The sequence below is a fragment of the Schistocerca piceifrons genome, chromosome 11, assembly GCF_021461385.2.
Source record: "Schistocerca piceifrons isolate TAMUIC-IGC-003096 chromosome 11, iqSchPice1.1, whole genome shotgun sequence".
In the NCBI taxonomy this organism is placed as follows: domain Eukaryota; kingdom Metazoa; phylum Arthropoda; class Insecta; order Orthoptera; family Acrididae; genus Schistocerca; species Schistocerca piceifrons.
This window is the reverse complement of record NC_060148.1, coordinates 39104722-39131210: the sequence shown is the minus strand read 5'-3', so window position 1 is coordinate 39131210 and position 26489 is coordinate 39104722. Positions and strand designations below refer to the sequence as shown.

General features: G+C 42.8%; 1 protein-coding gene across 2 annotated transcripts in view; it reads left to right on the top strand.

The window, feature by feature from the left end:
* Window positions 1-26489, top strand: part of LOC124720024 — an 80874-nt gene that overhangs the window by 6846 nt on the left and 47539 nt on the right. The window contains exons 2-3 of one of the 2 annotated variants that reach the window (XM_047245274.1): window positions 4627-4960; window positions 19562-19773. In XM_047245274.1, coding sequence (XP_047101230.1) covers window positions 4627-4960; window positions 19562-19773 — 546 coding nt within the window. The remainder of the gene's footprint in view (window positions 1-4626; window positions 4961-19561; window positions 19774-26489) is intronic. The other variant, XR_007006040.1, reaches the window with a different exon arrangement.

The window sequence follows — 26489 nt, the reverse complement described above, 5'->3', positions numbered from 1 at the left end:
CTTCTCGCTCTGGAGGCTAGAACAATTTTAAATTGGCATGTCACAATAAATGGATAGGATGTGGGGCAGCAATATCTCCATCTACTCGATACCTTGTTCTTTGTCCACTGGATTTTTATTTTTGGGGGCATTTAAAGGATATATTGTGAATGTTGAACATTATTCGCAGATGTGTTCAAGGATTTCAGCAGATACAGCAGACACCAGGAATATGGGCTTGATTAAGACAATCTGTGATACAGCATTTGGAAGTGTGTGTTAGAGCTAATGGTAGACACTTTGAGAATTTCATTTAGCCATCGGCAGACACTACTTGAAAAGAAAAAGTATCCTTACAACCTAGCTGGAAATTTGAAACCAAAAAAGGCTCAAATGAACCCAACACAACACATTGTACTCAGCACATACACACACGCCGCCAGAGGACACCATGAAACACAAGAAGACGACATCTACAAACACAACCAACTCATAAACACCGTGTTGTGATGATGTCACACGGAACACCACCCTTGTGTCATGGGGTCAAAGCTGACGGGTCGAATCGGACGCTTCCATTGACCCAGATATTGATGTTACAAGAGGTGGTCTACCATGAACATGTCTTGCAGTGTGGTGATAAATCTGTTATAATAATAATAATAATAATAATAATAATAATAAAATTTTATTGTCATTCAGCTCGTTACAGCAGTTGACAAAGTCAAGAGCATACATTTCTCAGTGTACTTTAGCTTGCATGAAATGGGTAAAAGTAGAAACAAGAAGTTACAAAGCAGTACTTCGGTCCTCAAAAAATTCATCAACAGTATAAAAAGGATTGTTTACTAGTAACTTATACAACTTGGCTTTAAAAATATTTACAGGCAATTCTTTAAAATCTTCGCTTAGTCTGTTAAACATTCTTAGTCCAAGTACTAGGTAGGAGTTCTGTGATTTACACAGTCTATGATACGGCATGTCTACACGTGTTCTATATCTAGTATTATAGCTATGAATCCCCACTCCTGGGCACGGACTACTCAGGAGGACGTCGTTATCAGGAGAAGGAAAACGCGTTCTTGAGATAGGAGTGTGGAATGTCTGATCCCTTAATTGGGGAGGTAGGTTAGAAAATTTAAGAAGGTAAATGGATAGGTTAAAGTTAGATATAGGCCTAGTGGGAATTAGTGAAGTTCAGTGGCAGGAGGAACAAGACTTCTGGTCAGGTGAATACAGGGTTATAAATACAAAATCAAATAAGGGTAATGCAGGAGTAGGTTTAATAATGAATAAAAAAAACAGTAGCACTGGTAAGCTACTACAAACAGCATAGTGAACGCATTATTGTGGCCAAGATAGATACAAAGCCCACGTCTACCAAGTTTATATTCCAACCAGCTCCGCAGATGATGAAGAAATTGATGAAATGTATGATGAGACAAAAGAAATTATTCAGATAGTGAAGGGAGACGAAAATTTAATAGTCATGGGTGACTGGAATTCGATAGTAGGAAAAGGAAGAGAAGGAAACATGGTAGGTTAATATGGAATGGGGGTAAAAAATGAAACACGGAGACGCCTGGTAGAATTTTGCAAAGAGCATTACTTAATCATAGCTAACACTTGGTTCAAGAATCATGAAAGAAGGTTGTGTACATGGAAGAGGCCTGGAGATACTGTAAGGTTTCAGATAGATTATATAATGGTAAGACAGAGATTTAGGAACCAGGTTTTAAATTGTAAGACATTTCCAGGGGCAGATGTGGACTCTGACCACAATCTATTGGTTATGAACTGTAGATTAAAACTGAAGAAACTGCAAAAAGGTGGGAATTTAAGGAGATGGGACCTGGATAAACTGAAAGAACCAGAGGTTGTACAGAGTTTCAGGGAGAGTATTAGGGAACGATTGACAAGAATGGAGGAAAGAAATACAATAGGGGAAGAATGGGTAGCTTTGAGAGATGAAATAGTGAAAGCAGCAGAAGATCAAGTAGGTAAAAAGATGAGGGCTAGTAGAAATCTTTGAGCAACAGAAGAAATATTGAATTTAATTAATGAAAGGAGGAAATATAAAAATACAGTAAATGAAGCAGGCAAAAAGGAATACAAACGTCTCAAAAATGAGGTCGACAGGAAGTACAAAATGGCTAAGCAGGGATGGCTAGAGGATAAATGTAAGGATGTAGAGGCATATATCACTTGGGTTAAAATAGATACTGCCTACAGGAAAATTAAAGAGACCTTTGGAGAAAAGAGAACCACTTGCATGAATATCAAGAGCTCAGATGGAAACCCAGTTCTAAGCAAAGAAGGGAAAGCAGAAAGGTGGAAGGAGTATATAGAGGGTCTATACAAGGGCGATATACTTGAGGGCAATATTATGGAAATGGAAGAGGATGTAGATGAAGATGAAATGGGAGATACAATACTGTGTGAAGAATTTGACAGAGCACTGAAAGATCTGAGTTGAAACAAGTTCCCGGGAGTAGACAACATTCCATTAGAACTACTGATAGCCTTGGGAGAACCAGCCGTGACTAAACTCTACCATCTGGTGAGCAAGATGTATGAGACAGGTGAAATAACCTCAGACTTCAAGAAGAGTATAATAATTCCAATCCCAAAGAAAGCAGGTGTGAAAATTACCAAACTATCAGTTAATAAGTCATGGTTGCAAAATACTAACAAGAATTCTTTACAGATGAATGGAAAAATTGGGAGAAGCCGACCTCGAGGAAGATCAGTTTGGATTCCGTAGAAATGTTGGAACACGTGAGGCAATACTGACCCTACAACTTATCTTAGAAGACAGATTAAGGAAAGGCAAACCTACGTTTCCAGCATTTGTAGACTTAGAGAAAGCTTTTGAAAATGTTGACTGGAATACTCTCTTTCAAATTCTGAAGGTGGCAGGGTTAAAATACAGGGAGCGAAAGGCTATTTAGTATTTGTACAGAAACCAGACGGCGGTTACAAGAGTTGAGGGGCACGAAAGGGAAGCAGTGGTTGGGAAGAGAGTGAGACAGGGTTGTAGCCTCTCCCCTATGTTATTCAATGTGTATACTGAGCAAGCAGTAAATGAAACAAAAGAAAAATTTGGAGTAGGAATTAAAACCCATGGAGAAGAAATAAAAATTTTAAGGTTCACCGATTACAGCAAAATGAGGATAATGGAATGTAATCGAATGAAATCGGTTGATGCTGAGGGAATTAGATTAGGAATTGAGACACTTAAAGTAGTAAATGAGTTTTGCTATTTGGGGAGCAAAGTAACTGATGATGGTCGAAGTAGAGAGGATATAAAATGTAGACTGGCGATAGCAATGAAAGCGTTTCCGAAGAAAAAAATTTGCTAATGTCAAGTATAGATTTAAATGGAAGTATTTGTATGGAGTATAGCCATGTATGAAAGTGAAACATGGACAATAAATAGTTTAGACAAGAAGAGAATTTAAATTTTCTAAATGTGGTGATACAGAAGAATGCTGAAGATTAGATGGGTAGGCCACATAACTAATGAGGAGGTATTGAATAGAATTGGGGAGAAGAGAAATTTGTGGCACAACTTGATTAGAGGAAGGGATCGATTGGTAAGATATGTTCTGAGGCATCAAGGGATCACCGATTTAGTACTGGAGTGCAACATGTAGGGTAAAAATTGTAGAGAGAGACCAAGAGATGAATACACTAACCAGATTCAGAAGGATGTAGGTTCCAGTAGGTACTGGGAGATGAAGCAGCTTGCACAGGATAGAGTAGCATGGAGAGCTGCATCAAACCAGTATCTGGACTGAAGACCACAACACACCACCTATGAATATCACTTCTCAGTATAAATTTTGAAACATTGTTTCTAATGTACAATAGAACATTATAATTGAATAAGTTTACTACTGTCTGACATTGCAGTTTAATTAACAGAGGTTTAAAGTCTTCTTATTTACCAGAATCAGTAATCATTCTTAATGCTTTCTTCTGCAAAAGAAGAATGTCTTTTATGTGACAACTACTACCCTACTATAAAATTCCAGATGATATAATGCTTCGGAAGAATGCTAAATATGCTGATCGTACATAGTTTTCTGGAACATGTCATTTAAATTTCTAATTAGATAAATAACTTGTGAAAGTTACCAGACATGTTTTTGATGTGTGGTTCCCAGGACAATTTGTTGTCAATAGTAACACCTAAAAGTGTAATGATTTCTAATCCATGGTGGTTAGGGACCCCCATCAAGCTAAAGTAAAGTTCCTGGGTTTTACTGTCGTTTAGCAAGAAACCATTTGCTCTGAACCATAATGACGTTTGAGCAAGGGTATTTTTGGTCAATGTTTTCAGTGTGGCTAGATCTTAGCTTTTATTGATGAAAGTTGTGTCATCAGCGTACGATATTGTGTTCGAATTTATGAACAAAGGCAGATCATTAATCATTAACAGAAACAATAAATGTCTGAGCACCGACCCTTCTGGCACTCCAGACCTAACATAAACCAAATTTGATCCCTCTCTAGCAATGCACACAACTTGTTGGCAGTTCTCTTGGAAAGATTTAAACATATTTACTCTGTTACGAACTATAAGTACCCTGCAAAAATTACCTGGTTGTACACTTCTCATTTTTTATTCATTTTTATTTACAGGTATGCCATGTTCACTTTAAAAAGGAAGATGTTATTTGGGAAACACGAATTTGTGATGAAAGGACAGGCCAGGTATTAGTTGCCCCCCTCAAAAAACCGCGCTTGAGGCTGGGTGCAGTTCCACTGTTATTCCCAAACTGTCCTCCTCACCTCTCAAAAGAAGAGAGCAGACATGAAGGACCAGCAGAGAAAAATCTGGGGCTCGAAAGTGAACATCTAGAAGCAGTATTACAAAAAGGCTTTGATGATTTTAGCTTCAGTTCTTCGGAACAGTTACCATTACATAACAAGGAAGTGGAATTGCCCTGTGAATTGAAGCCAGTTGAGACAAAGAGTGAGTTTTCGTATTTTGCTGAAAATTAGAAGAAATCCATCACCATTTTGTTGGTAAAAATTTAAGTATTTCATTTGTTAAGAAAAATTTGCAAGGTGAGACATTAGGAAAAGCTTCTTTTCCAAGAGAGGTAAATAATATTGATGAAATTGTAAGTATGTTGCAAGAGTTTTCAGGCAGAGATCCTGTGTACCCAGAAAGTTGCACAGCCAACATAGTAGAGATAGTGACAGACAGTTGAGGAATGGTGGAAAATAAAATTGAAGAGTATGATAAGTAGATGTTAGAATTTGTGTTAACAATTTAGGCTTGTAAATGCCAAAATTTTTCATCATAGGTATAGTTCATTGTTGTTGTTGTTGTTGTTATCTTTTTCTTCTCTCATGCTTATAAATTCATACGCAGCAGTTCATTAATGAAAATACCACATCCAAGTAGGATCTGCAGAAAGTTTTATTTAAATCCATGACAGTAAAGGCTTGAGGAAAGTAATTTCCTATCTTATGCATAACAGAAATTTTGGTGCGTGACTGTTGTTGTAGTGGTGGTGGTTGTTGTCTTCAGTTCGAAGACTCGTTTGATGCAGCTGTGCATATACTCTGACCTGTGCATGCCTGTGCATTTTTAAATAGCTACTACAACATACATCCTTCTGAATCTGCTTACTGTATTCATTACTTTGTCTCCCTGTATGATTTTAACTTGCCATCCTTCCTCCAATACTAAATTATTGAGCCCTTAATGTCTCAGAATGCATTCTACAAACCAGTCCCCTCTTCTAGTCAAGTTGTGTCACAAATTTCTTTCCATCCTAATTCTATCCACTACCCCCTCATCAGTTACATTATCTAACCATCTAATCCTCAGCATTCTGCTGTAGCACCACATTTCAAAAGCTTCTATTCTTTTCTCATCTAGACTGTTTATCGTCCATGTTGCACCTGCCATAGATGGCTAAACTAAAGACAAATGCCTTCAGAAAAGACTTCCTAAAGGTTAAATCTATATTTGATGTTAAGAATCTTTACTTCTTCAAGATCACTTGCCAGTCTACATTTTATACGAGGGCCGTTCAGAAAGTAACCTCCGGCTGATTTAAAAAAATACACCAAGTTAAATAAAAATATTTTAATATATACATCTTACAACTACATATTTGCACTATTTTTCTACATAGTCTCCATAGCGATTGAAGCACTTATCGTATCTCTTCACAAGCTTTGAAATTCCTTCTGCATAAAAATCACCCGCTTGTGCCTGGAGCCAGCCTGTGACCGCATCTTTGAGCTCTTCGTCGTCATCAAACCGCTGTGACCCGAGCCATTTCTTCAAATGCATGAAGAGGTGATAATCACTTGGCGCCAGGTCTGGGCTGTAAGGTGGATGGTTGATAACGTCCCACTTGAAGGACTCAAGAAGGGCCGTTGTTCTGCGAGCAGAGTGAGGACGGGCGTTATCGTGCAAAAAAACGATACCGGAAGTCGGCATACCACGGCGTTTGTTGTGTATAGCCAGTCGTAACTTTTTTATTGTTTCACAGTACACGTCTTGATTAATGGTCGTACCACGTTCCATGAATTCAACCAACAACACCCCTTTGGCATCCCAAAACACCGTTGCCATCAGTTTTCTGGCAGAAAAATCTTGCGAGGCTTTTCTTGGTTTGGTAGGCGAATTTGAATGTGCCCACATCTTTGATTGTTCTTTTGTCTCAGGGTTCACGTACTTAATCCAGGTTTCGTCACCGGTCACGATTCTGTTTAACAGTGGTTCTCCTTCGTCCTCATAACGTGACAGAAAGTCTAATGCAGAGGCCATTCTTTGAGTTTGTGGTGGTCGGTAAGAATTTTGGGCACCCATCGTGCACAGAACTTACGGTAACCCAATCTTGCTGTCACTATCTCGTACAAGAGAGTCTTAGAAATCTGTGGAAAACCAGTAGAGAACTCAGACATTGAGAAACGTCGATTTTCACGAACTTTTGCATCAACTGTCTGAACGAGTTCGTCAGTCACCAATGATGGTCTACCACTCCTCTCTTCATCATGAACGTTTTCTCGTCCACTTTTAAATAAACGTACCCATTCACGGACAACTCCTTCACTCATAACTCTTGGTCCGTACACGGCACAAAGCGCACGATGAATAGCTGCTGCAGAATATCCTTTGGCTGTAAAAAACCTTATGACAGCACGCACTTCACATTTGGCGGGGTTTTCTATTGCAGCACACATTTCAAACTGCCACAAAAACTAAACTAGCGCAGGTACGACGTTCACTCGACCACGGCTTGATGCCGACTGACCTGTTGAGTGCGTGAACGCACAGATGGCGTCGCTACTCCCCCCACAACCCGCACTGTGACCAATCGGAGGTTACTTTCTGAACCGCCCTCGTATATCTCTACATCGGCCACTGTCAGTTATTTTGCTGCTCAAATAACAAAACTCATCTTCTACTTAGTGTCTTGTTTCCAATTTAATTCCCTCAGCATCACCTGATTTAATTCAACTGTGTAGTAACACTGTCACGCTTTACGTCGCACTTCACTTAGTGTAGACTGGGACTGTGTCCTAGGCATGCCAGATGTGAACTGACCGGGCACGGCCCGTACTGCCTGAGTTGTTGTTGTTGTTGTTGTTGTTGTTGTTCCACCGGCAGTGGTCGCGGCCGAATTCTCGCGTGCCCTCTGGTGGACGGGACTCTACTTGCGGCAACTACCATCCGTGATGCGCCGTGCCGATGTGCGCTTCCCGTGATCTTTCCGGTGGCTACTGCACTCCTCCTCCTTCGGGGGGTGAAGCCACTGTGATCCACTGCGTCGGAAGGTGGAGCGTCGGGCAGGAGCGATGACCTCCACGTCCATCGGGAGGCCGGAGTCGAGGGGATCTGCCAACCCTCGTGCCAGAACCTCTGAATACAGCTGGAAGTGACCCACACGAAGAGGCCCCAATCGTCCCACCACTGGAGCCCGGGACAGAACGGGAGACAGGCCGTCGAACTCCGGATCCTTGTCCACCCCGGGAGGGGCAAGACCCAGTGGAGGGGACGATGGGGAAGGGACAACCACAGGTGAACCAGCCTCCTGAGAAACCGGGCCTGCGAGGGGGGCCGGCTCTCGCCGGGGCATCGCTAACAATGGTGATGCCGGTGCTGGAGCTACTGGAGGCTGCCAAGGCTGAGAACCATCGCAGTGTGGCGGAATCACAGGAGAGAGGGGAGGTAGTGTACCCGGAGAAACCAACACAGGTGCCGGCAATGGGGAAGCTGGTGCCCAAGGGGTCGGAGGGTGGGTGCCCAAATGTGGACGTAGCTGATTTTGGTGATGACGTACCTCCCGGTCCCCCGTCTAGGTATAGAGCCGGCAGCCATTTTGGTGCAGGACCGCTGCCGGTATCCAATGTGGATTGCGACCAAACCCACGTGCCCAGACCGACATACCCGGTGGAAAGCCGGGTACTCCGTTTTGCGAAGACTGGCGAGAACCGGGCTGGAGGAGGTGCAGCAGAGTCCTAGGTTGGCGCCCATGGAGGAGCTCTGGGGGGCTGCGTTCTCCCATTGGTGTGGTCCGGTATGCCGTCAGGAAAAACGTCAACACCTCCTCCGCAGGAAATTCGTGCACATACTTTTCCATCTGCATCTTAAATGTGCGCACCATGCGCTCTGCTTACCCATTCGATTGTGGATGAAAGGGGGGAGAGCAAACGTGCCGAATACCGAAGCGCCTACAAAAATCCTGGAAGGTCTGTGAAATAAACTGAGGTCCATTGTCCGAGACCAGGGTGACTGGCAGACCTCCCACGGAAAAGATTTTTGCAAGTGCCTGGATTGCAACTTCTGAAGTGGTTGAGGAGCAGCGAACCACATATGGAAATCGGGAATCAGCATCAATGACAATGAGCCCAAAGCCATTGAGATACGGGCCCGCAAAATCGATGTGAACACGTTCCCATGCCTGGGTCGCAGGCGGCCATGAAGAGAACGCTGACCTGGGAGATGCCTGTTGGCTCGCACACTGGGAACAGGCGGCCACCGAGTGCTCAATTTCTCTGTCAATACCGGGCCAGTACACGTCTGCGAGCCAAGGCTTTAGTACGGGAAACACCCCAGTGCCCCTCATGTAATAACGTGAGGACTTCCCTTCGCAAACTTGCAGGAACAACCACGCGAGGAGATGTATCATCCGTAGCCAGAAGGAGAACTCCTTCCAAGACGGAGAGGCGATCTCGTAGAACAAAATTATTACGAAGAGGGTTCGAGGCCCGGCCTGGAGGTCGGGATGACCACCCCTGCTGAATGAGGCGAACTACTTGCCGGAGAATCGGGTCAGCTGCCGTTTCCCTGGCAACTCTAGAACTAGTGATCAGGAAGCCATGAACCGCTTGGCAGGACGCCACATCCAAATGAAAACACACAATCTCCTCTCGATCGAACTTAGCATCCGGACCCACCGGAAGACGGGAAAGAGCGCCTGCGTTGGCATGCTGTCCAGTAGGGCGAAAATGAATGTCATAATCGTACTTAGAGAGGAACAAGGCCCAGCGCTGTAGTCTGTGGGCCGCCCTATCCGGAATCTGAGAGGCGGGGACAAATAACGATATTAACGGCTTATGGTCAGTAACTGAAACGTCGTGCCATACAAGAAAGGGTGAAACTTGGTAACAGCGTAGACAATGGCCAAAGCCTCTTTTTCCACCTGGGAGTAATGGGCCTGTGCAGGACTAAGAGTTTTAGCCACAAACGCCAGTGGCTGCTCCGAACCATCCGCGTTGCGATGGGCCAGGACCGCCCCCACCCAATACTGCGCAGCATCTGTAGCCAGGACCAACGGCTTATGGGGATCAAAAGTAGCCAAACAAGGCGCTGACGTGAGGAGACCCTTCAATGAGGTGAACGCTCGCTCGCACGCAGGTGACCAATCAAAAGGAACACCCTTGTGCAGAAGGCAGTACAGGGGGTGGGCTATGGTGGAAGCCCTGGGAAGGAACCGGTGGTAATAGGCAATCTTGCCTAAAAAAGCTTGTAACTCCTTCAGTGAAGCGGGCCGCGGAAGGTCGGCGATACCTCGGACCAAACTTCCTAGTGGCTGGACGCCGTGCCGAGAGATTGTGTAGCCCACTTACTCAATGGACGGTTGGAAGAAGTTCGACTTACGCAGGTTGCAATGCAAGCCCATGGACCTGAATTTGAGAAAGAGGGTGCGAAGGTTGTGCAAGTGTTCCTTCGTGCTGTGGCCCGTGACAAGTATGTCGTCCAGGTAATTAATACAATGAGGGATTGTCGACGTGGCGTGCTCAAGATAATGCTGGAATATCGCCGGGGCACTGGATATTCCGAAGGCCAACCGCTGGTATTGGTAAAGGCCAAACGGGGTGTTGACAACCGCCAGCCGTTTGGAGTCCTCATCAAGAGGTATCTGATGATAAGCCTCCGAAAGATCGATTTGCGAAAAATATTGGCCTCCTGCCACAGCGGAGAGCAATTCATCAGCACGAGGCAAAGGATAGGTGTCCACTACCAATTGGGAATTAATGGTGGCCTTGAAATCACCACAAAGACGTAAGTTTCCCGAGAGTTTCCTGACAATAACGAGGGGCGAAGCCCACTCACTAGAAGAAATGGGAAGAACGACCCCTAGGGCTGTCAGCTGGTCTAGCTCTGCTTTTACCTGAGGGTGGAGAGCCAAGGGGATCTGCCTCGCGTGTAGAAAACGCGGGTGAGGCGATGCCTGCAACGTTAAGTGAGCTTCAAAGTCTGAAACATGCCCCAGGCCCTCCTCAAAGATATCCGGAGAGTCAGAGATCAAAGATTCCAATGAGTGATAGGGAACGTCTTTGGAGACCAACTGTATGGTGTCAGTGATAGAAAAACCGGAAGCTTGAAAGGCATCCAAGCCATAAAGGTTAGTGGAGCTCGCATCACTGACAACAATAAAAGTAATAGTCCGAATGACTGATTTGTAACTCACGTCGGTAGTGAATTGACCCAGTAGGGGTATGAACTGTTTACCATAACCGCGTAGACGCCGGTAAACTGGCGCCAACGGGGGCGACCCGAGGTCGGAGTAAGCTTGTGCATTCAACAAAGAAACTGCCGCGCCCGTATCTACTTGCAGTCGTAATCGGCGCGACCGAACTGACACCTCGATAAAGAGTTTGTGTGCCGATGCGTCGGGAGCCTGGCCCAATGAAACTTCCTGAATGTCAACATACATGTCCTCTGTAACTGCTTCCTTCGATTCTTTTGAGGCCGAGCGGCAAACTTTAGCAATGTGTCCTTTTTAATTACATTTGCGATAAATGGCCCAACGCTGGGGGCACTCCGACCGATCGTGATGTATATAGCACGACGCACAGGACGGCAACAGGGGCCGACGGCCGGAACTCTGTTTATGCGCCATGCGGGAGTGGCTGTAATGGCCGGATTGTACTGCCCGCATGTCGTCCACCCCAGACCCAGTGGGCGCGTCCGCGCCACCCTCAACCGCCGCGACGTTGCGGCACGCTTCCAACTGTTGACCTGTGGTGAGAGAGACTTCGTACGATTGAGCAATGGACAGGCCTTCCTCGAGGGAAGGGTCTTCTAACTGCAGGACCCGTTGCCGGACCTCCCTATCAGGGGCCGAACGAACAATGACGTCACGCACCATAACGTGGGCATACGACTCTCGCGACTGCTCCGTGACAAAATGACACTTGCGACTAAGACCGTGCAGGGTAGCGGCCCACGCCCGGTAAGACTGATGGGGCTCCTTCTTGCATTGATAGAACTCGATCTTAGCCGCCACAACATGCGTGCGGCGGCAATAATATGAAGACAGCAAGGAACACAGCGCGTCAAAAGACGAGGACGAGGGTTCCTGCAACGGCGCTAGCTGCGCCGCAAAACTTGATGCAGCGAGGGAGATATCCAAGACGAAAAAAGAACACGACATACCTCCACATCGGCAACATGAAACACCTGGAAGTGCTGCCGAAGGCGATGTTCGTACGCGTCCCAATCCTCCCCCGTCTCGTCATACGGGGGAAAGGGAGGAGGGAACGGCGCCGGAGCAGACTGCACAGAGAGCAACTCCGCATGCACTTGTTTCGTGGTGGCCACGAGTTGCGTCTGCTGCTCAACCAAAATCCGCACTAAATCCTCCGTGCCGTGGATGAGCTGTGAAACCAGAACGACGGCGCAACACGCGAAAGAACGACCCTACTCGTCGCCAATTGTGTAGTAACACTGTCACGTTTTACGTTGCACTTCACTTAGCGTAGACCGGGACTGTGTCGTAGGCATGCCCGATGTGAACTGACCAGGCGCGGCCCATGCTGCCCGAGCTGCTGCTGCTGCTGCTGCTGCTGCTGCTGCTGCTGCTGCTGCTGCTGTTGTTGTTGTTGTTGTTGTTGTTGTTCCGCTGGCAGAGGTCGCGGCCGAATTCTTGCGTGCCCTCTGGTGGACGGGACTCTACTTGTGGCAACTACCGTCCGTGACGCGCCGTGCCGATGTGCGCCTCCGCGCTCTTTCTGGTGGCTACTGCAAACTGCATTCCCAGGGCTTTGTTTTGCTTTTGTTGACATTCATTGTGCAATGTTTTTTCAAGACACTGTCCATTCCATTCAACTGTTCACGCCACCTTTGCCATCTGTGATAGAATTGCAGTGCCATCGGCAAACTGCAAAGTTTTGATTTCTTCTTCCTGAACTTCAATTCCTACTCCAGTTTTTCTTCAGTTTCCTTCGCTGCTTGTTCAACATACGGACTGATAACATAGGGGATAGGCTACAACCCTGTCCCACTCCCTTCACAACCACTGCTTCCATTTCATGCTCCTCTACTCTTTGTAACTGCTGTCTGGTTTCCATACATGTAACAAATCATTTTTTGCTGTCTGTGTTTTACTGTTACTACCTCCAGAATTTCGAAGAGTGTACTCCAGTCAACACAAGCAATGGATTTCTCCAAGATAAGTTGTAGGGTCAGTATTGCCTGATGTGTTCCAACATTTCTCCACAACCCAAATTCATCTTTCCCAAAATCGGCTTTTACCAGTTATTCCATTCTTATGTAAATAATGTGTGTCAATATATTGCAACCAAGACCATTTAACTGATGCTTCAACAATGTAGGAAAAAAACAAGTTGCTACTTACCATAAAGAAGACATGTCAAGTTGCAGACAAGCACAATTAAGACAGTCACATAAAGCTTTTAGCCACAGCCTTCGTTAGTACGACACACATTCGCATACACAAGCAAGTGAGCGAGCACACCTCAGGCACACACGACCACCAACTCCAGCATCTTGGGCCAGAACTCGGCCAAAGTAAGAGTGATTTCAGGTGTGCCACAGGGGAGTGCCATAGGACCGTTGCTATTCACAATATGTATAAATGACCTTGTGGATAACATCGGAAGTTCACTTAGTCTTTTTTGCGGATGATGCTATAGTATATTGAGAGGTTGTAACAATGGAAAACTGTACTGAAATGCAGGAGGATCTGCAACAAATTGACGCATGGTGCAGGGAATGGCAATTGAATCTCAATGTAGACAAGTGTAATGTGCTTTGAATACATAGAAAGAAAGATCCCTTATCATTTAGCTACAATATAGCAGGTCAGCAACTGGAAGCAGTTAATTCCATAAATTATCTGGGAGTATTCATTAGGAGTGATTTAAAATGGAATGATCATATAAAGTTGATCGTCGGTAAAGCAGATGCCAGACTGAGATTCATTGGAAGAATCCTAAGGAAATGCAGTCCAAAAACAAAGGAAGTAGGTTACAGTACACTTGTTCGCCAACTGCTCGTATACTGCTCACCGGTGTGGGATCCGTACCAGATAGGGGTGATAGAAGAGATAGAGAAGATTCAACAGAGAGCAGCGCGCTTAGTTACAGAATCATTTAGTAATTGTGAAAATGTTAGGGAGATGATAGATGAACTCCATTGGAAGACTCTTCAAGAGAGATGCTCAGTAGCTCGGTACGGGCTTTTGTTGAAGTTTTGAGAACATACCTTCACCGAGGATTCAAGCAGTATATTGCTGCCTCCTGCGTATATCTCGCGAAGAGACAATGAGGATAAAATCAGAGAAATTAGAGCCCACACAGAGGCGTACTGACAATCCTCCTTTCCAAGAACAATACGAGACTGGAATAGAAGGGAGAACCGATAGAGGTACTAAAGGTATCCTCCTCCACACACCGTCAGGTGGTTTGCGGAGTATGGATGTAGATTTAGATGTAGATTGTGGAGTTGGCAGGTGCGCACGTGTGTGTGTGTGTGTGTGTGTGTGTGTGTGTGTGTGTGTGTGTGTTTGTGTTTGTTTTTACTGATAGAGGCTGTCGCTGAAAGCTTTATGTGACAGTCTTTTAATTGTGCCTGTCTGCTACTTGACGTGTCTTCTTTATGGTAAATAGCAATCTGTCTTTTCCTGCATTGTTGATAGTCCTAAACTAATAGTTAAGTAATACTGACACATCAACACCTGTTTTCTTTGGAATTGGAATTACTGTATTCTTCTTGAAGTCTGAGGCTATTTCGTCAATCACATACATCTTTCTCAGCATATGAAAGAGTTTTGTCATGGCTGGTGCTTCCAGGATTATCAGTAATTCTGAGTGAATGTTTCCCTTGACCTTGTATTAATTAATTGGGACAATTAAAATTTTGTTAGTGTTTGGCATGGTAAGTCATCCTGTGAAACTTTATTAAATGTCTTCTCTGCCTAGAACAGCCAGTTAGGAATCCCTGTCATGTGACTATATTGGATCTAATGGCTGCAGACAGACCTGACCTCTTTCAGGATGTCCACATCCAAAGTGGTAGATCAGATTAGATTAGATTCAGTTTTCGTTCCATAGAACCAAAAAATGAGATGATTCTCAGGTGTGTGGAACATGTCAGAAAGTATAACATAAAAACATAAAACATTTTAATACGATACTTACTATCCTGATCATTTGTCAGGAGATCGTCAAACTAGGTGAATACAATGTGGTAAACTGGAACAGCCAATATTTACAGAATTAACATGCTGCCGAATGAAACATTATTATGCACTATTAATAAATTTGTCACACAGTAAATACCTAATCTTGACTCTTGTGACCAAGTGTTGTCAAAACTGAAATCCAACAGATATTTTTACTTCAGCTGGCTTAACAGTCTCCGTTAAGATATTCATCTATGAGGTAGTAGGAATTGCCAATAAAAAAGTCTCTCAAAATCTGTTTGAACCGCACTTTGTCAGTGACCATGATGTGATTGTGGCAACAATGATTACCAAAGTACAAAGGACATCTAAAACAAGCAGAAAGATATATGTTCAGTAAACTAGTTAAAAATCAGTAATATCATATCTCAATAAGGAACATGGAAGTTTCAGCACAGGTCGGTAGCATGTAGAGGAACTCTGACTTAGGTTTAATAGAATAGTCAATCACGCACTGGATGGATCACCTCCATTGTACCATGGTATACAGTCCTGTAAAGAAACTTATAAAAAAACAGAGATTATTGTATAATAGGTGCAAAATGAAGCATAGGATTATAGATAGAGGGTTGCTGAATGAAACACATTTGGCTGTGATGAGAGCAATGCATGATCCCTTCTATGACTACGGTAGCAGAATATTGTCAAATGACATTTCGCAAAAATCCAAAGAAATTTTGGTCTTGTGTAAGGGTTGTTAGTGGCACCAGAGTTAGTGTCTAGTCCCTACTAAATGAATGAGAAAGGAACTGAAATTGAGGGTAGCAAAGCAAAAGATGAAATGCTCAACTCCATTGTCAAACGGTCCTTTACAAAGGAAATCTCTGTAGAATTGACCCAATTTAAGCTTTGTACCACTGAAATGATGAGTGAAGTAAATATTAGTGTCAGCAGTGTTGGGAAACAGTTGAAATCGTTAAATGGAACAAAGCTCCAGGTCCCAGTGAAATACCTGTCAGATCCTATACTGAATTTGCAGCTGAGTTAACCCCTCTTCAAACTATACTCTGTTGTAGATCCCTTGAACAAAAAACTGGCCCAGTTTTTGGGAAGAGGCACAGGCCACACCTGTGTATAAGAAGGGTAGTAGAAGTGATCCACAAAATTACAGTTCAATATTTTTGACCGATTTGTTGTAGAATCTTAGAACATATTCTGAGCTTAAACATAATGAGGTATGTAAGTCTGTAGGTTTAACTTCAGTTATAATGTATATTGAACAGAATGACCTTCACAATGCCAACCAGCATGAATTCCGAGAACATCAATTACGCGATAAGTCACATAAATCTGAAGGCTGTAAATTCAGCTTAGGAATTACAATTACAAGTAACCTAAATTGGAACGATTACATAGATAATATTGTGGGCAGAGCAAACCAAAGACTGTGATTCATTGGCAGAACACTTAGAAGGTGCAACGGGTCTACTAAAGAGACTGCTTACACCATGCTTGTCCGCCCTATTCTGGAGTATTGCTGTGCGGTGTGGGATCCGCATCAGGTGCAACTGGCGGATGACATCAAAGAATTACGAAGAAGGGCAGCTCGGTTTGTATTATCGCGAAATAGGGGACATAGTGTCACAGACATGATCCGTAAATTGGAGTGGCAATCATTAAAACTAAGGCATTTTTCGTTGCGACGGGACCTTCTCATGAAATTTCAATCACCAATTTTCTACTCCGATTGCAAAAACATTCTGTTGGCACCCACCTACACAGGGAGAAATGATCATCACGATAAAATAAATCAGGGATTGCACAGAAAAATTTAAGTGCTCGTTTTTCCCGCGTGCCGTTCGAGAGTGTAACGGTAGAGAGACAGCTTGAAGGTGGTTCATTGAACCCTCTGCCAGGCACTTTATTGTGAATAGCTGAGTACTCATGTAGATGTGTTAAACTCAACTTGCACTTTTCTCACATGACGTACTGAAAGCTTTATATCAAGCAAACCTGGTAGATAAAGTGCCTTTTGATTTCCAAAAAGCATTTGACTCAGTACCGCACCTATTCTTATTGTCAAAAGTACGTTCTTATGGAGTATCAAGTCAAATTTGTGACTGGACTGGGGATGTTTTGATAGAGTGGACACAGCATGTTATCTTGGATGGAGAGTCGTCGTCAGATGTAGAAGTAACTTCGGCTGTGCCACCAGGGAATGTGTTGGGACCTTTGCTGTTCATGTTGTATATTAATGAGCTTGCAGACAATATTAATAGTAAAACCAGGCTTTTTGCAGATGATGCTGCTATCTCTAGGAAACTACTATCTAAGAGAAGCAGCATAATTATTCAGTCATATCATGAGAAGGTTTCAAAATGGTGCAGAGATTAGCAACTTATTGTAACTGTCCAGAAATGTAAAATTACGCACTTCGCAAAACAAAAAAAAAACATAGTATCCTGCGACTGTTGGAATCGGCCAACTCATACGAATACCTGGGTCTAACACTTTATAGGGATATGAAATGGGATGATCACACAGGTTTAGTCATGGGCAAAACAGGTTGTAGGCTTCAGTTTATTGATAAAATACTGGGAAGTGCAATCAGTCTACAAAAGAGATTGCTTACAAATCACTCGTGCGACCTATCCTAGAATGTTGCTCAACTGTGTGAGACCCATACCAGATAGTACTAATTGGGCATATTGAACATATACAGAGAAGGACAGCACAAATGGTCACAGGTTTGTTTAATCCATAGGAGCGTGTACCAAAGATACTGAAGGAGCCAAAATGGCAGACTCTTGAAGACAGACATAAACTATCCCGAGGAAGTCTATTAACAAAGTTTCAAGAACCAGCTTTAAATAATTACTGTATGGATATACTACAACCACCTATGTATAGCTCCTCCATATATTCTTCCGTTTTCCACTTTTCTGTTGCTTGCTTAATACTGGTTTTCCATCTAAGCTCTTCATATTCGTATACCTGAATATCAGTGGTTGCTGCTCACCATATAGCGGAGATGCTGAGTCACAGATAGGCACAACAAAAAGATCATTAAGGCCTTTGCGGCAATACACACACACAATTACACAATCGCAACTCTCACACACCACTGCTGTCTCAGGATTGTGTGTGTGTGTGTGTGTGTGTGTGTGTGTGTGTGTGTGTGTGTGTGTGTGTAGCATCTCCACTATATGGTGAGTAGCAACCTTCCTTCTCATAATATTGTTACATTCCATCCTGGAGTTTCCATTGTTTGAATATCAATGGTGTTAATATTGTTTTGAATGTAAATGAAGTTGATCTATACTCTTATCTGGGATAAGGGGCAAAGGGGAGGTTTGGGTATGTCATATCTACATTACTAAAATAGGAACTGGTAATGGTACCAGTTGCGATGTAGGGGGCAACAAAATCTAAATTTTCAGTATTTCATGAAATTATTGAGCAAATTCAAAAACTTCAAATTCTCTCATAATGTACTCATTAAGAGGTATAATCTCATGTTATTTTAACACAATAAGGCAAGTATTACAGTTGGTACGCTGTGTTAATTTTGAAGCAGAATAATGGGCAGTGCACAAATACCTTAACTTTATTTGTCCTGTGTTCTCATCCCGTATGGTAAGTCTCCCTTGACCTGCAGTTCTGGGTGAATTTCCCGAAATCTACCCCTTTTCGTAGACGTCTCCAGTCCTTTTGTCACCCTTCTTCCTTGCCCTTCAACCACTCTGCCCGAAGGAGGAGCCACTGTCTCCGAAAGCTTGCCAATTACAACAGTCGTTTATGTGTGTGTTCTGCCGCTGCTTAGCGAGTAGATTTGTTATCTATCCAATTAAATAATTTTGTCAATAATTGATTGTTATATTTATCTACTTTATGTTTCACGGAGATGTTCGTGCAACATGCACCCTTTTTTAAAAAATTAGCACACTTTGGAATCAAAACTGGACTGCTCCCACAGAAGGGGAGCATTCTCCTACAAAGCCATGCTGCCCATTGAAGAAGAAGAAGAAGAAGAAAAAAGAATTTGCTGTGAGGTACTAACAACACTAGGAAAACTCCAAAGTTAGTTTCCTCGAGCATATTTGAGAGTTGAATGGAACTCATAGGGAATGATACTATATGACTTATGAACTTCAGTTACCATGAAAATAAAAATGAAAATATAAAACAGCTTTGGCTGCTGTCTTGCAGCAGGTTGGCTCCCACAGTGGGATTCCACAGGCTACTCAGCCCGGCTTCTTGTTGTGATGTCTGAAAGGGAAGATGTTGGCACAACAATGCATTCCGCATCCATCAGTCATATTTGTTCCCAAATTAAAATCCCAATGATCCCCCTGTGGTTCTTTTTGATATTTTTGAAGCCATTGTTCGCAATATTCCCAGTTGCATCTCCTCTGTGGTGATGGTGGTGGTAGTACCATTTGTCTCTTGGTTTTTGTTCTGCCATTGTTATAATTTTGTATTGTTTAGCTATTTTGTCCATTGGTCATTCTTCGAGGTTTGGATTTCCACTGAGCATACAGCTTCATTTTATCGACACAGTATAACATTGTCTGCCGATCGCTAATTCCTCCTCCCGCCCCAATCTCCTCCCGAATTTACTACACCACTTAACCATTCACTCTGTAGTTAACATGATTAATTTTCTTATATTATAGGCACGGTGAGGGGAAGTGTGCAAGGTCGCACCTCCCGTCAATTTGATCACACTTACGCTCGGCCTATTCCTTCCAAATCGAAGACCGATTTTGAAGATGTTGCGGATCCTAATCAAAGTCGGACAGCTGGAAGACACCAAATTGTAGCTGAAGCACCCAATGGAAAAGTCTCTCACTGTGGAAGCCGTGTGGTGCCAAGTTGTTTTACTAAGGTAGTAAGCATCAGTTTATTTCACATATGTAATGTATCACAGTTGTTTTATGACTTTTGTGAATGTACTGTAATCCTTCATAGTTAGTTGTCATACCCGGTCATTGTATTTGCTTGCTCAAAAATCTCTCTTGTGCATCCGTGCATAGAGTAGTGATTGATTTTGGAGGTTTACAACAGGTCATAATCCACAAACACTTCCTCATTGTGATCGGGGTCTGTGTAGCAAAAAACAGTTAACACTTATTATTTAAGTTTTATTCTTGAAGTATTGCTTATTAATTATTCTTCCCTACTCTTGAATTAACTATCATCTGGATTATGCAAACATGAACACTTATTACATAATCACGTACCGGTGTATTTTCTGAGTGGAGATATCATTACACTGAAAAAATCTAACAGCTTTTTTGCAAGAGTTCAGATATACACATTCTTGAGCGTATTCTCGATTAATGATTTTTGACGTTGCATACTCCGAGGCTCCCATTAACCTGACTGTGCAGTGCTGGAAGCTCCATGTTGTAACTCATACTTATGGTGATGTAGAAGTGCCTGCTGGTGCACTTCAACCAGTACAAGCTGCCCGAGGTGTAACTCAAGCAAATACGCATTACAAAACAAGTATTTGCACTACCACATGATGTCATCAAGATAACTGATATCTTTGGTGCCATAGTGGGTAACCTTGGTGGGGAGTGATGAAATATGCTCATGTATTTTAGAATAAACTTCGGCAGAAATCACGTTCTTCTTGAGATTTTTACCTCGTTTACCTTGAGGTGATTTACCCTATTAGGAGATCGGTAAGCCTTCGAACTGTGCTCAGAATGAAATAAACGCTTTCTTACATAACCTTTTCCTTTCTCCTCTTTATAGTAAGAAATATTCAAACCTGGCTCCTGTTTATCTAGGCTGTTCAGAACGAGGCCAACGGTGCTTAATTGGCGTGTTTTTCAATCAGTTGTTGTAAGAAAATATTTTGTTTGTCTTTTGTTTTCAACTGATTCAAATTAGCAACAAATTCAGATTTGTCATCACCATGAAACTTAATAAAGCATTGTTATTTACAGCTACAAGTAGCACCTGTTGTTCTAGATGGGATGAGACGCACTTTCCAGTTGATGTGTTCAACCTCAAAAACCTTAGAGGTTCTAATGACGTTTCTTCAATGTTTTTCTTCATTTCTGCTCCTTTTCTTAGGAGCTGTTTCATGATAACTTTCACTGCTTGTGGTACTCACAGACATATTAAACATAGAACAGGAAACATTAAGCACGAACTTGGGACACATTGAAAACATTCAACAAAACAAAGACTTTGATAACAGCAGCTGTTTAGGCTGGTAAGCACCTGATCATGCTCGGTAAAAGGGGGCAAGACTGGTCATGCGATCTAGCGGTGGGAGCAGAAACCACATCAGTGACTGACTCGTGTTATTTCTGTGCTCAATGTTAGAAAAAGATACCCTGTATCTACGAATCTACTCAACAGAGTAACATGGTCCTTGCACTTGACACGCATCTTGCCTTTCTAAGCATCTTTTAATTGAAAACGATTTTGTGCCTTTTTGTGACTGAAGTGGTTTCTGCACTCACCGATTCATTTCTACCTTCTCCTCTGCAATAAATTATTTTATACCTTTCATTCACATCATTCCTAAGTAAGCTGTACAGGGATATGTTTCACTGCTCTGAGATGGTATGTAATGCTACATAGTTCAGGGAATGGTGCTGTAGAGCAATGATAGTTGACTTAACAATGTCTCTGTTTGTACAGTCTCTGTTTGTACAGTCTCTGTTTGTACAGTCTCTGTTTGTACAGTCTCTGTTTGTACAGTCTCTGTTTGTACAGTCTCTGTGTGTACAGTCTCTGTGTGTACAGTCTCTGTGTGTACAGTCTCTGTGTGTACAGTCTCTGTGTGTACAGTCTCTGTGTGTACAGTCTCTGTGTGTACAGTCTCTGTGTGTACAGTCTCTGTGTGTACAGTCTCTGTGTGTACAGTCTCTGTTTGTACAGTCTGTGTGTGTACAGTCTGTGTGTGTACAGTCTCTGTTTATTACATTATAATGTCCAAAAACTGATACTGTTTTGACAATTACAGCTGTTATAAATATTAGGAAATGAATTCATAAAAATTAATAATTTATACAATGTCTGCTTTGAGTTTCTGATCGGAAATTGCCTTGCGTGTGTGTTACTGCCCTCTTGCAGGATTGTGCATTTGAACGCCATGCTGACTCACTTACGGCGTGTGTCGTAAAGGAAAAAGAAAAAAAAAAAAGAAAGGAAAATTTTTCGGCTGTGGACCTCCGGCAAGCCGTTGTTTTCCCATGGACAGCGTAGGTCACTGTTTGGATAAGCACGTTTGCCACGGTTCCTGTTTTTTTCCCTCGGTTTACTTCTGTTTGGAGTTTCTGCGCTTTCCTAGAGGGCATTACGGAGCCTCCACAAGCCTGCTACTAGCGCACCCAGTGCAAGGAGGTGCTGTGTGCCACGCCGAGGGCAGACGAGGTAGTCGAGACGAGTGTTTGGCCCTGGACGAGTGTTCTGCAGTGGGATGCTTGGTCCCTCTATGCTAAGTCTGGATGGACCCAAAAGACTGGGACATGAGGACACAAGAGGCTGTAAACCTGTGGACAATGTTGGGTTTCCATTCATGGACTGGGGAAGCTATGAAGTCCATCTGCAGCTGCCATTAACCTCCAGATGGTGGTGGTGTCACTGAAAGTAAGATTTTTCGTCTAGTTAGTGCAGCGGTCGTCATCTGGCGGGGCCAATCTTCCGGTGTTGTGGGAGCTATTAATAACTGTGTGGCAACGTTTCTCTGCTTTGAGTTTCTGATCGGAAATTGCCTTGCGTGTGTGTTACTGCCCCCTTGCAGGATTGTGCATTTGAACGCCATGCTGACTCACTTACGGCGTGTGTCGTAAAGGAAAGAAAAAAAAAAGAAAGGAAAATTTTTCGGCTGTGGACCTCCGGCAGGCCGTTGTTTTCCCATGGACAGCATAGGTCACTGTTTGGATAAGCACATTGTAAAATGTTTAAATAACCTTGTGCTGTCTGGTGGAGAGATACAGTGAACTGTAGCCAGTTAATTTTACGGATGTCTGAGGTGCGAGATTATGTTAATGTTCGCTAATATCTGTTGTGTTTTAGTACAGAGACTTTAGTCACTGTTATTGTGTACACATTCTTGTGTTACGGAGTTTGGTCCCCGTGGTATTTAAGCGCTCTATTTACTTACATTTAACGTAGTGCTAGAGTTTCTGTTTGGTAATCCTCCTAGTCGTGACTGATGTCGGTTGCTCGGTCTGTCTGAAATGTCGGGTCTTTTGGGTAGAGACTGTCGTTAGACTTGCTCTCCTCTCTCCCGAATTCTCGTACTGATACTACGGTGGGAGTTCTGTCGGAATCTCATTTGCAGAAGTTACCAATTCTTGTGAGCGCAAGTAAAGCTACCTTTGCCTCTGTAATTTTCATCTGCTGGTCAGCGGGCTTTGGGTGATAATTAAAAATCACCAACTGGTCTTCGTCCAGCTTAGTGGCTCTTGTTAGACGAGTTCCCTTTCCAGTTCGGGTAAATGTTTCCTCCTCCTGGTGGAGCCGTCCTCCTTCCCGAGCCACACTGGAGTAAGAGTTGCCCGAGCGTCTATTGCTGCTCAGTGTTCCAGGAGAATGAAGTAATAGGTTAGTTATCTGTTCTACCGTTATCCCCGAGAAAGGCGAATTACAGTAGTTCTGGATATCCACCTAAGGATTGTGCACTATTAAGATAGTTCTAGGTTTGGAGAAATTGCTGTTCAGTAAAATTTAGCCTTCTATGTTGCTAGTCCGGTGTATTCGACGATCCGACATTGTTATAGAACTGAGACACTTGGTTTTGACGCATTTGCTGAGATTTGACTTGTTTGCTATTGATGTTAATTGCTTTAGATGAATTTTATTTAATCTGTGGCTATAATTCTTAATGATTGATCATCCTAGTTCTATGGGACTTTATTAACTGTTGATCCTTATTGCTTATGGTCTTAAACATACAGGGTGATACAAAAAGGTACAGCCAAACTTTCAGGGAACATTCCTCACACACAAATAAAGAAAAGATGTTATGTGGGCATGTGTCCGGAAACGCTTAATTTCCATGTTAGAGCTCATTTTAGTTTCGTCAGTATGTACTCCAACGTGATCAAATTGTAAATTTTAACAATCGACTTGTGTGGGCTGACGAGAATCCGCACGCAATTGCGCAATCACGTTATCAACACAGATTTTCTGTGGACGTTTGGGCAGGCATTGTTGGTGATGTGTTGACTGGGCCCCATGTTCTTCCACCTACGCTCAATGGAGCACGTTATCATGATTTCATATGGGATAATCTACCTGTGCTGCTAGAACATGTGCCTTTACAAGTACGACACAACATGTGGTTCATGCACGATGGAGCTCCTGCACATTTCAGTCGAAGTGTTAGTACGCTTCTCAACAACAGATTCGGTGACCGACGGATTGGTAGAGGCGGACCAATTCCGTGGCCTCCACGCTCTCCTGACCTCAACCCTCTTGACTTTCATTTATGGGGGCATTTGAAAGCTCTCGTCTACGCAACCCCGGTACGAAATGTAGAGACTCTTCGTGCTCGTATTGTGGACGGCTGTGATACAATACGCCATTCTCCAGGGCTGCATCAGCGCATCAGGGATTCCGTGCGACGGAGGGTGGATGCATGTACCCTCGCTAACGGAGGTCACTTTGAACATTTCCTGTAACAAAGTGTTTGAAGTCACGCTGGTGCGTTCTGTTGCTGTGTGTTTCCATTCCATGATTAATGTGATTTGAAGAGAAGTAATAAAATGAGCTCTAACATGGAAAGTAAGCGTTTCCGGACACATGTCCACATAACATATTTTCTTTCTTTGCATGTGAGGAATGTTTCCTGAAAGTTTGGCCGTACCTTTTTGTAACACCCTGTATATTTGTTTAAAGGGGTAATCATAGATTAATTGTTTATTAAGTAATTCTTAAGTTATATATCAAATATTACGAGTGCAAATATTCTCTCATTGTTGCACTTTTGTGTTCTGTGGTTTGCACTGAAGGGTGTGACAATAAATGCAAAATCTAAAGTGAAGTGTTGGAGCGAATTAATCCTTTCCCTTATCATTACCTTTAAAGAGAATTGATTGTTTGTCACTTGTTATTGAAATTGGTTGGGAGAATAATTTATTGATTGACCCCATAGAAAGAGTATATCATGTATAAACACTGACTTGCGTAAATTACTGGTATAGTACGAGTACGCCTCGCTGGGCTAAAATGACAATAATAAAAAATTTCTGTATCCCTGTGTGGGTATCACTAAGTGCAAGTACAGGGGATATGGGTAACATGACATACAGAAGTTTAGATCTGTCTGGAGGTGTGCACAGGTAGCCAAAGCGGATCAGGCAGCCGCTTGCAATATGTAGGAAATCTGGGTTCGAGTCCCAGTCTGGCAAAAATCTTCATTTGGCATTAATACAATGTAAAACTGATTTCAGTACATGTTCACAATTTGTGAATCCATTTCCTAACAGTGATACTTGTATTAATAAGTTCCCAAAGCAGCCTTAAGTACCTTTACGTCTACGGCTGTACTCTTCAAACCACTTTATGGTGGCTGGAGGAGGGTACTTCCAGCATCACAATCCATCTCCCCACTGCCCTGTTCCACTCGCTAATAGTACATTGTGATTATTTTGTGAGATATGTATGGGAGGAAGTATGGGAGGAAGTATTAAGTTATACATTAATCTCTCACTGCTGTGCAATACCCCTCTTACAGCATCTGTCACTGTATTTCGTTGAGCATCACTGTAATGGTCTTGTGCCAACTAAATTATTATTATTTTATTTAGCGTATGGCTAATACAGACATATCATGAACTAAATGATCCCACAAAGAAAAATGCTAGTATTGTGGGATCTTACCTCTCTCTTCCATTAATCTAACCTCATAATGGTCACACATGATGAGCAATACTCAAGAATTTGACAAATAAGTATTTTGTGGGCCATTTTTTTTGTGCACGAATTAAATTTCCTTAACATTCTTCCCCTGAATATCGGCCTGGCATCTGCTGTTCCTATATATTTTTTGTAGGGTCATTCCACTGCAGCCCACTCCAGACCCATTACTCTGAGGTGCCTTGCGACTGCTACTGCTTCCAGTACTCTGTGGCCAGCAGTGGATCTTTTTTCTTTTTAGTGTTTTTTTTCCTTACACATCGACTTCTGTAGGACCAAATTGAGGAGCAAATCTCCAAGGTCATGGAATGTGTCAGTACATGAAATTACAACATAAAAGTAATAACAGATAAAAATAAAATGTTTATCAACCTGAAAAAGTAAATCGGTAAGTTTAAGTAAACGCAGTCAACAGTACAACAAGAATCGGCTTAATTTTTCAAGGAACTCCTCCACAGATTAGAAGTATTGATCCATGAGGAAACTCTTCTGTTTCGATTTGAAAGCGCGTGGATTAGTGCTAAGATTTTTGAATTCGAGTGGTAGCTTATTGACAATGGATGCAGCAGTACACTGCACACCTTTTTCCACAGGAGTTAAGGAAGTCCGATCCAAATGCAGGTTGGATTTCTGCCGAGAATTAACTGAGTGAAAGCTTGATTATTCTTGGGAAACAGCTAAAATTGCTTGTTTCTGAGCCAAAAATATCCT